Below are 12,139 nucleotides of genomic sequence, written 5' to 3'. Positions count from 1 at the left end.
ATTGAATGGCGGAGGAGACTTGATTGGCCGAATGACCTAATTCTACTCCTCTAACATGAATTTTTGAACAGAAACATTTTGATTGATCTCATGGTTTCTACAATTTTGATAATAGAGGGGGGGAAGGGCTGAGAATTGAATGAGTAGCCTCAGTGACTTGCCTTCCAATAAATAAAATGCGTAGTATTCATTTTCACAAGTTTATATTATGACATAAATGCAAAGTTGGGTATGTTAAAATCTAATCCAAAGGTACATTGAAACAATGCAAATGAACAGTAGTTGCGCAGATTGGAATAATGTTGTCCCTCAAGCAGTTAAATGATACAGACATTTGAAATTTTTCCATTCTAGGAAATGCTTGTAGATTATTACAAAACTAGGTGTATTTACAATACATGGGAATAAAGCACAAAGAAAAACGGTTTCAATTTACATTATTGTTAAACTGTTGTAGAAGTTATTGATCCAATGCTCTGCTGAATACACAGTCTTTAAAAGACTCGAGTTATTTGCCGTCTCTAAATTGGAAAACTTACTTTGAAACCATGAAAAGCTTTCAGAAGCTTTATTGGTACTGCTTCAATGTAAAATTAAATCCAATTTATGATTTGGCTTGAGAGTGATTCTACTTTTGTTTAGCTCTGGCATAATACAAGCTTTATCTCTATGGTTTAGTTAGATATACAATAGCAGCCTGATGTGCAATAACTACTTGTGGGTACTGATAATCATAGAATCATAGAGTGATACACTGTGGAAACAGGCCCTTCGGCCCAACTTGCCCACACCAGCAGGAGACATAGCAAGATGGTCTGTACCAATAAGAGGTAAAGTTGGCCAGTTGTATGGAAAAATATTAGCCTAAACAAGCATTAAGAAACCCAACTTTCTAATAGTTAAATGGGGAAATAAACGATATACAGTATATATAAGAAAATCCAACTGTGAGTTATTTCAACTTACAGGGAAACTATAAAAGTGCAGTCAAAAGTAGAAGACAGAGTATTGGTATCAGTGAAGTCTAGAAACCAAAAGAAGTTGCTTTTTAGAAAACACCTACGAGGCACTAGACTTGCCACACTTCAATTTTTAGATGTACATTTTTAGACAACTCAGAAATCCCATTAATGCAGAAATCTAGTCTCCAGTTATTTAAATAAAGGAAAGGGACATTAATAAATGGTTTAGATGAGATTTTGTTGAAGCCTCTGACGTTTGAAGCATACTTCATTTATGTTTGAATTTTTGAAATATATTCGAGTGGAAATAGCTATTTCATTGCATTTCTTGCACTTCTTGTGCAGAGATCACAGGTAAATTTGACACCATCTTTTTATATTAATTTGCAGAATCTTATTCAGAATAACCTAAGAAACACTGTAAAAAAATCTGAAAATAAGCCTGGGAATTTACTTTCCATGAGCAAGTCGGTGTCCATTGTCCATGACAAGAAGAAGGAAGGTACGCGGAAAATCTTTTATACCTGACAAAACTATTCTTCAATATCCAGTGGCTTGTTAAATCCCCCTTTAAGAGAACCACACAATTAAAAGTTGTTTTCATGGGGATAAAGTGTTGATATTATTTTTTGATTAACAAATTTAACGAAGAAAGTAGTGCCACACAATGAAAATGTATTTATCATGAAGTGAAACCTGGTAATGTATATTTCATTTAACTACTCGCATCCCATTTGCATGCCTGACATGATTTCAATGCTATCATTTCTAATGCATGGTTCATTTTGGAGCATTGTGGGAGAAATAACATCTAATTATCTCAGAAGCAATCATTGTTGGGCACTGCCAGGACAATCACATCCACAGAGAGCAGCAATGTTCTGGGATTCTTGGATTAGGCCCAGTTTCCTAATATTTTTCAGGACAGTCCCTTCACTACCCAACTCCCACCTACCACTCCACCTGCACTTCAATTTGCCCCAGTCACTGCCTGAGTCGACAGTGATCCCAGAGGCACTTAATATCCACACCAACCTTTCTTCCAGTTCCTTTCCTGTTCACAATACCAGGGCCTGACCCTGTTCACCATTTTACATTTCCCCCCTTATGACCCAGACATTCAATCAAATCTTTCCCAATCTACATTTTCAGATGAACAGGGACCTAATTTTGGAAGACTTGGGGGGGAGGAGGGGGGGTTCCATTTATCCATCTTTACTATGATGTTAGACTATGATGTTAGAACTCTGCTGACACGAGAATAAAGGTAAAGTAGGGACTTTTTAAATTTTGTGAGTGGATATTCACAGTGAAGAAGGCGAATGGTATGTTAGCATTCATAGCAAAAGGATTTGAGTATAGGAGCAGGGAGGTTCTACTGCAGTTGTACAGGGTCTTGGTGAGACCACACCTGGAGTATTGCGTACAGTTTTGGTCTCCTAATCTGAGGAAAGACATTCTTGCCATGGAGGGAGTACAGAGAAGGTTCATCAGACTGATTCCTGGGATGTCAGGACTTTCATATGAAGAAAGACTGGATAGACTCGGCTTATACACGCTAGAATTTAGAAGATTGAGGGGGGATCTTATAGAAACTTACAAAATTCTTAAGGGGTTGGAAGGCTAGATGCAGGAAGATTATTCCCGATGTTGGTCACAGTTTAAGGATAAGAGGGAAGTATTTTAGGACCGAGATGAGAAAATCATTTTTTACACAGAGAGTGGTGAATCTGTGGAATTCTCTGCCACAAAAGGTAGTTGAGGCCATTTCATTGGCTATATTTAAGAGGGAGTTAGATGTGGCCCTTGTGGCTAAAGGGATCAGGGGGTATGGAGAGAAGGCAGGTATGGGATACTGAGTTGGATGATCAGCCATGATCATATTGAATGGCGGTGCAGGCTTGAAGGGCCGAATGGCCTACTCCTGCACCTATTTTCTATGTTTCTATGTTTCTATATTAAGATATCAACTTAATACCCCAAAACGAAAAGAAATTCAAGCTGGGTACTGACTTTCAATGACAAATTTCCATCAGGAAATAAATATTGAAATTAGCCACTAAAGGGTTTAATGGGCCATGTGCCTTTGCTGGTCTAGATGGGCTATCATTGCTTTAAATATTCAGGCTAATTATTTTAATTGTTCCCCAAATAAGGAAATTGTGGCAAAGTGCAATTTGCAAACCAATTCTGTATTATGAAGTCATTTAGTACTATTCACAGGTTACCCATATGGCATTATATTAACCAATTAGTGTCATTTCAACTCAACACAGAGAAGTATTTGAAGAGACAATCGGGTACTATATGAATCACATTTTTGACCTTTTAGACATTCACTGATTTGTCTATAAATCGAATGAAACGCAACATTAGGTATTCTCTGCATGCAGATATTTTAGTAAGTTCTTTCTCATCAGGTCGAGGATATGGAACTGTAGTGATTCGCAAGGTGGTGTCAGAGGGAGATTTCATGTACCAGGTTAGGGTTTTTGGAAGCAGGTCATATATCAAACAGCAAGGGAGTGATGCAAGAGTGAGCGAGTCTGTGCAGAGTTTACCAGTGATGTCTAATCAGATTCCTATGGATTCCAGCAAAGCATGTCAACCCATGGACCCAGACAAGAATGGAGGCAAGTAACAATAGATTCATAGATAATGACCTTGAGAATTTTTAGCAAATCGTAAAAATAGTTTGATTTAACAAGGCTGAATAAGGGTTGTTAAATTATAATGCCACCTTACGATTATCTTAGAACATTTTCCCTCTCTGTCGAATAAGTGCATCTCAAATTAATTTAAACATTTAATGTGAATGGACTTCCCTGGTGGCAGGTTTCACATGTGCCAAGCTAATGCAAAAAAAACTGATCTGACTTGTCTTTCCGCTCATAAACTTGCTCTTTAAGATACACTTAAGTCTCAGCGATAGATTTTGTAAATTAATTTCTTAATTTCAATTAAAGCAAACAATTGTTGGGCAGTCCTAGGAAAATTAAGTCTCTGCAGATCAGTAATGATCTAGCTCCCCATTTAATGTAGGACCATACTGAAATAATATCTTTCAGGCCAACTCCCATCACCAAAAATAAACACAATGGTTCGAAACTCTGCCAAATAATGGAACATTTATATGTACTAAGGTTTTGAAATGGACCTGGGTCCCATGGATTATTCATTTGCAAGTTTCCTTTAACACAAACACGAGACACAATCAGCAACTGCAGTAAATTGGAGGCTGTTATTCCGTGAACGTGATGTGCATAATAGATGGGACCAGTGGACATAGCAAACTATTGTTTTTGTCCAATGTTAACTTCCTCTTTCATTGTACTTGAGTCAGAATGAAAAGCTTTATGCTACTTTTTTTTTTCATTTGGCTCCATCCCAAAGATCCTCTTCATAAAACCCTTTATCTGTTCAAGTATATTGCTGAGTGTTATATGAAAATAATTATATACATTATTCACAATAATAATACACAGAGCCACAAGGAGAATGGACAGTCAATTTGTCATTTGGTGATAATTATTATGGATACAAAAATAAATTTTAATTTTCAAACCATATCTTTCCAAACAAGCATTTAAAACCATGCTTGAAAGGAAGATGCATCCAAATATATTAGAATCCTGTGGAGCTGAACTGAGATATCATTCACTCATTCACGAGGACAGGAATGTTCACATCTGACTGAAATTAGAATGCAATATCAAATATGCAGTATAGTACTGAATAATTCAAAATCAAAAGGTCATATTTTTTTTATTGCATATTTTGCTTGATTTACTAACCAGAGCCAGGACCCTTGCACGACAATTAAAGGTGAACAAAACAAACCTGACCAAGGAAGGAACAAAACAGAAAATGTTAGAAAGACTCAGCAAGTCAGGCAACATCTGTGGAAAAAGAAACAATCAATATTTTAGATCTGCGACCATTTGTCACAACTACAGAATTGTTTCTTTTTGCCTTATCTGCAGAGTTTTTCCAGCATTTTTATTTTTCTTCCAGATTTCCAGCTTCTGCAGTTTCTTGTCTTTCTTGAGCAAAGAAAGATCAGGTTGTCTACTGACAAATGCTGGACAATGTTTGTGGATGGACATTGGCTAGATAATGGGTCAGACTTGATCTGAAGAAACCACAATTGAAGATAGACGTTCCAGATCTGGGTTAGAATGTCGTATCCCTGATAAATCTGTCATGAGTGCAAATTTATTTATATTGCTACTTTGGATCTTACATATTACATTGCCTTTACTAATGCTGATTTAATGAGTTTTGTTCTTAATTATCATTCCTTGTACTAATAAGCATGAATCTTACAGAAAATGTGATCAATGCTGAAATGGGAAAAGAAGTGGTGGTCAATCTAGTACCAGGACAAGAAAGGAGCATGAAAGAACAAATAATGGACAACAGGCAGGTAGACATTGAAGAGAAAGCAGAAGTGATGGTGAATGCTAAGAAGTCTGCAGCATTTCGATGGAAGCCTGTTATTGTCCAAATGCATGACGAGGACAGCATTGAGTGGAGCGAGGGAGATTTAAGTTATTTGTTTAGGACAAAACCAAGAGATCTGGAGCCCAGAGTAGAAATTGTAAAAGATTTCAACAGTGAGAAGGAATTTGATGAAGAGATGAATGGCGAAACATCAGATGATTTAATTAGTCGTGATTTTTATCCAGAAGAAGTAGCACAGAAGGGCAAGTGAAACAGTAATGTGACTTCTATTATAAACTTTGAAGTCTGCTTTCTCTGTATTGAGAAATGTAGTCTCCTTTACAAGGCTGCCTGATAAGTAGCAGTAGTTGTTTAGAAAACACTCATTAGATAAAGACGTAGACGATGATATTGCATTGCCTGAAATATAACTAATTATAATGTCTTCATTGATACTCAATGGTGTCTCTTCTTTAGAAATCACATTTGGATTGGTTTTCCTCAAACAGCCTTATAAAGGATACTGCCTACTTAGGGTGATTAATTTATCTTAAGCTGAGCGAACAGAACCTATTTTATATTAATCAATACAAAGTACATGAAATAACCTTTTGCTTTGAAGACGTCCTTGGTAGGCTAATCCATATTGGAATGGAAATGTTGCCGTTTTGGTAGCCATTACCATCATTTTTTTTAAATGAGACTCAATATAGACTTCGTAGCTGACACTAAAAGCAAAACCTTATTTAATATGGTGGAATTCTGGATTAAAGGATGGTAATTCCTGGCTGGTAAACTGATAGCAAAATTTAATGAATATTGGGAATATGTTATGTTACACACTAAAACAATACATTGTAGCTTTAATGCTTTTAGTATGGTCTTTAATATAAAATCTATTAAAATATAAATCATGTGGCAACAGATCAAATTCATTGTGACATAGAATGTCTTTGACAGTCGTGCAAAATAGCGATAATAAAATATCTATTACCTTTCCCAGATTATTTTATTTTCTATTAACTTTAAGGATACTAACAATTAAAAATGTACCAATGTTATCTTTTCTCATTAATGTTAACACAATAAAAGGGTGTTTTGCAGCAAAATGCTGCTCACTTTACAGGGCAACAGTTCCTCCCCAGTGATCAATTTAAAGTGTCAAGTTTGTAATAAGGATAGATGACAGGTTGAAATTACAGTTTCATCGCAAAGTGATTTATTTTTTGTTAAAGGCACAATCATTTTAAAGGGAATCAAAGTATGTTGAATAATATTTCAGAAACGCTGCTACTGAAAAATCTAGCATTTGAAAGCACAGGAAGTTATTCACAACTAAGTGGGCCTTACATTGCTTCTTCTGCATTGATTTAGTGCATGGGGGCCATTTCAGGATTTATATAATTTGCTGATCTCTCGAGTTTGGCATTCTTTCTGCAAATGTCCTATTCTCCAATTTCTTGCACTGTTGGTACTGAAATAAAATATGGAGTTTCTAACGCCAGTCTGAGTCTGAACAAGTGTCTCGACCCGATAAACGTCACGCATTCCTTCTCTCCAGAGATGCTGCCCGTCCCGCTGAGTTACTCCAGCATTTTGTGTCAACCCGCCAGTTAAATGATATTCCCTATGGTTTTAACTTTTTAGCAATCAACTCCATTGATGGAAAAAGAGAAATTACACTGCAATTTCTTTTTCCATTGTTCTCTTTACTATCCATTGCATTAACCTTAATTTAGTATGGACACAAATTATTTCCCAAAATGTGAGGCAGGAGGTTGAAATGGTGCTGTTACAAGATTGGGAAAAGTCGAAGAATTGTTTTTCCAGAATTAATTGCAAGGCTCCTTACTTTTAGTTTAGTTTAGTTTAGAGATACAGCGTGGAAACAGGCCCTTCGGCCCATCGAGTCTGCACCGACCAGCGATCCCCGCACATAACACTATCCTACTACTAGGGCCAATTTACGCATACACCAAGCTAATTAACCTACATACCTTGGAGTGTGGGAGGAAACCAAAGATCTCAAAGAAAACCCACGCGGTCACGGGGAGAATGTAAAAACTGCGTACAGTCAAAACCCGTAGTTGGGATCGAACCCGAGTCTCCGGCACTGCAAGCGCTGTAAGGCAGCAACTCTACAGCTGCGCCACCGTGTCGCCCTACCTTCTTCGGTGACTGGAGGCCTTGCAGGCAGGAAAGCTTCTTTACAAGACTAAAATCTACCTGAGCATTGGAGGATAAAAGTAATTGCTGCAGAGTTCATGTTCAGGCTTGTACTGTGGTGAGGAAGATTTCTTCATTTCAGGGATGTCCATTGTTTTATCCAAAGTTAGACACAAAAAGCTGGAGTAACTCAGGGGGACAGGCAGCATTTCTAAAGAAAAGGAATGGGTGACGTTTTGGGTCGAGACATTTCCCGTTTCCCTTATCCCTGGTTAGGGATAAGGGAAACGAGGGATGTAGACGATGAGACGATGTAGAGAAGGAGAGAGATAAAGAACAATGAATGAAAGATATTCAAAAAAGTAACGATGATAATGGAAACAGGTCATTGTTAGCTGTTAGTTGAGTGAAAACAAGAAGTTAGTACGACTTGGATGGCAGAGGGTTAGAGAGAGCGGGAATGCCAGGGCTACCTAAAAAGAGAGGTCAATATTCATACTACTGGGCTGTAAGCTGACCAAGCAAAATATGAGATGCTGTTCCTCCAATTTGCATTTATGGACAGGCGTTGGGACAGGCGTTGCATCTTCTGCGGTTGCAGGGGAAGGTACCTGGAGATCACTGCAACCAGCATTGAAGTTGTACATTTTATTCTCATGGTTATCTTAACTAAACTCATCACTGTGTTCTTGGGAGGTTAATTAGCCACCCTAAGATATCCCAGTATATAGTTGAGTGTGGGATCAGGGTGTGCTGCGACGGGGCTGGGTGAAGGTGGTGATGAAAGAACGTGGGCAGAAGGAAATGGGATTGATGTAGGATGAATGGGGATTTGATAGTCGGCAAAGACAGTGTAGGCAGAAGGGCTAATTTCTTTGCTGTGACTCTTCTCTCCTTCTATCAGCTATTAATTCTAATGAATTAATACTTGAAGTCCACGGTTGCCTATACTCCCCCTCACCTCTTTCAGTGATTACATTCAACTCCATCTCCATTTATGCAGAAAATGTGCAACACCAATTTCTGTTTTCAAAAGAAAACCAAAATCTCCAACTTCTGTTCAATTCTTATTAATTCTTTAAATTGTTGATCATTTGGTCTGCATCAATTTTTCTAGCAGTAACCAATGTGTTTCATCTGAAAGTCTTTAATGAAAAGCTCACCTCTGTTGTAGTTTTGTTTAATTTTATCATTGGGATTTCAAATTTTAACGATTTAGTATATATTGATCACTGAAGGATATTACTGCAATGTATTTCTGAAAGTCCTCTAGTCATTAAAGTAAATAATTTCCCTTGGACGCCTACCATGCCAAATGTAGATTACTCAATGTTAACTGCAGCTTACACCACAGTGAAATGCATTCATGCAGAGTTACTTGAGAGAGTTAGTTAGAGAGTTACTTAGGCGATTTTTTTCGGCGACTGCCGGCAACTGTCACAGTCAGAGCAGGTCGCCGAAAAAGCGGCGACTGGAAACCCCCCCCCCCCCCCCCACGACAATGTCTATGACAAGCTACGACAACCTACCACCTAGTCGACGTCAAGACACAGCAAGCTACCGACAACCAGCGACGCATTAAGCCGTCCACCTACGACCACACCTACAACAACGTACGACCACGCAGGCGACAACCTATGACAACCGAAGTCAACCTACGTCCACCCACGACAAGCTACGACAAGCAACGACCCTGTCGGCGACATCTGAAGTCGCCGGTACCTGTCGCCAGTTGACGAAGGTAGTCGCCAATGGAATTCACTGAAGTCAGCACCCAGCGACAACCAACGTCACCGTCAAGTTACGTCAAGCCCGCAGTCGCCAAAACGTTTTGAACATTTCAAAATCCAGCGGCGACCAGAAAACGTTACCACTCTTTAGGCGACTTGAGGAGACTACTCACGACCATACAACCGTCACCCCGCGACCATGTGGTGACAGCCTAGTCACCTGTAGTCACCGAAAAAATCGCCTAAGTGGGACAGGGGCTTAAGGTTTCACTAATAAGAAGTACCATGCTGATACTTTGTTTTCTTTTACTAGCAGACCAGCTTATGCAAGCAGAGGAAAAAAGTGCTGGCTCTGTGTCTTGGGCAACGTATGGAATTTACATCAAAGCTGCAGGAGGTACATTCATCTTCCTTCTGAACATTCTTCTGTTCCTACTGACTGGTGGCAGCATAGCTTTCAGTAATTGGTGGCTCAGCTATTGGATTAATCAGGGCAGTGGGGTAAGTTATTTTATAGTGCATGGTGTGTGAAAAATTGAACATAGATGTTTCAATTGAAATAATAAAAAAATTGCAGACACAATAACCCTATTTAAATTAGCATAGGTTTAGGTTTATTTCAAAATTCATTTAACTTGCACTTTATGTGCAAGTGACGAATAAAACTGATATTGATATTGATTGATATTGAGGTTTAGATATTTTATTGGCACATGTACTGCGGTACAGTGAAAAGCTTTGATTTGCATGCTATCCAATCAAATCAGATAACACTGTATATAAATATAATCAACCCAAGCTCAATTACAATGGATAAAGTGAAGGGAAACGTACAGTGCAACATATAGATCTCAGCATTATATCGCAGTATTTCCATAGACAAGTTCAATGTCCACAATGGGGAAGAGGGGAATAGGACTGCACCGTGGCTTATGGAACGATCATTCAGAGGGGAACAAATGATTCCTGAGTCTGGCAGTGTGTGGTTTCAAGCTTCTGTATCCTCATAAAAGTTTCCATATTCCAGTACTTTGAAGTTAATGTATTTAGCTACTTCCAGGCATTCAGTGGCATGATCTTCTAATATGTAAGTTCAAAATAAACTGTAATGAGCTACGTTCTATATCACAACTAGAGCTTAAAACATTTTGTTTTGGACTACTGCATTTCCACAAAACGTTAAAAAAAACTGGGGATTGCACACTGTACACAACTGCCCACTGTACACAACTGCCCACGACAGTGTTATTCACCTCTGCAAATTGGAGCAGTTAAGAGATTGTTTGAACATTACTTTTCAGAACACGACAGTGACCAAGGGGAATGTGACCTACATCAGCAATAGTATGAGAGACCATCCGAATCAGAACTTTTACACTTGGGTTTACGCTGCATCCATGTTGTCTGTACTGCTCTTCAAGGCACTGCGTGGATACATATTTGTGAAGGTGCTGACGTTTTATTTGTAAAACATAACCACTTACTTTAATCATAACTGATTGAACTCCTGCATAAGTATTTCAATTTATATTTTCTTCAAAGCAGAATAAAGGTGGTGTTGAATTGATCACTATTACAATCACCTTGGAAACGAAAATCATCTCTCGATTTTTGCAGGATATTTGTTGAAGCATTCTAAGCATGCTTATGTTAATTTAATTGCTAAGTATCACTGCAGATATGTCGCTTGTTCCTAGGTTGTCTATTTTCCTAGTTGCATCTAGACAGTAAAGGGGAGGATTTGAAGCTTCCCTGTCAGTAAGCACAAAGTGGTATCATCACAGTAGTAGTGGTGAATGCATTATTTCCTCATTCTTAATATTGCTCTGGTTGTTTCAATACCCTAGGCTCAATGCAGAGCAAACAATTTTTATTAAATCACCCTATAACAATGCATCATTATCTACAGGACCTTCTCAATGTAGTTACATTTAAGTATTCCAATTAACACTAAAACTGTCCATGGCATCACTTAATCATTAATGACAAATTTAATAGACAATAGGTGCAGGAGTAGACCATTCGGGCCTTCGAGCCAGTACCGCCATTCAATGTGATCATGGCTGATCATCCCCAATCAGTACCTCGTTCCTGCCTTCTCCCCATATCCCCTGACTCCGCTATTTTTAAGAGCCCTATCTAACTCTCTCTTGAAAGTATCCAGAGAACCCGCCTCCACCGCCGGGGTGGAAGATTGCAACCTTCACGTGGTCCGCCCTGTTTCGACGAATGCAATCAACCTGGCATGCACAATCAAGTAAGATCAAATTAAACAAGTTGTCCTCCAACTTTAGGCTGTGCATGCTATACGCAAGAAGAAGAAGAAGAAGAAAAAGAAGCCTCCCCCGCCCTCTGAGGCAGAGAATTCCACAGACTCACCAATCTCTGTGAGAAAAAGTGTTTCCTCGTCTCCGTTCTAAATGGCTTACTCCTTATTCTTAAACTGTAGCCCCTGGTTCTGGACTTCCCCAACACGGGGAACATGTTTCCTGCCTCTAGCATGTCCAAACCATTGACAATTTTATATATTTCAATGAGATACCCTCTCATCCTTCTAAACTCCAGAGTGTACAAGCCCAGCTGCTCCATTCTCTCAGCATATGACAGTCCTGCCATCCCTGGAAATGTCCAATAGAGGGCATAGCTAAAGCGGAAAGTCTAATGGAAATGTATGGGGAACGTTTTTTTAAACAGAGTGGTGGGGTCCTGGAATGCATAGCCAGGGGTGGTGGCGGTGGCAGATACAATAGTGGTGCTTAATAGGCTTCAAGATAGGCACATAGAAATGTAAGGAATAGAGGGACATGGATCATGTACAGGCAGATGAGATCAGTTGTA

The 12,139-nt window shown here is 38.8% G+C and overlaps 1 protein-coding gene across 2 annotated transcripts in view; it reads left to right on the top strand.

Moving 5' to 3' along the window:
- Positions 1-12,139, top strand: part of LOC129702175 (ATP-binding cassette sub-family C member 5-like) — a 95,619-nt gene that overhangs the window by 63,375 nt on the left and 20,105 nt on the right. For both annotated transcript variants that reach the window (XM_055643792.1, XM_055643793.1), the window contains 3 exons: positions 1,353-1,464; positions 9,615-9,802; positions 10,603-10,749. In XM_055643792.1, the coding sequence (XP_055499767.1) occupies positions 1,353-1,464; positions 9,615-9,802; positions 10,603-10,749 (447 nt within the window). The remainder of the gene's footprint in view (positions 1-1,352; positions 1,465-9,614; positions 9,803-10,602; positions 10,750-12,139) is intronic.

The sequence above is a fragment of the Leucoraja erinacea genome, chromosome 12, assembly GCF_028641065.1.
Source record: "Leucoraja erinacea ecotype New England chromosome 12, Leri_hhj_1, whole genome shotgun sequence".
NCBI lineage: Eukaryota > Metazoa > Chordata > Chondrichthyes > Rajiformes > Rajidae > Leucoraja > Leucoraja erinaceus.
The sequence above is the reverse complement of the archived record's forward strand: the minus strand, read 5'-3'. Positions and strand labels throughout refer to the sequence as shown.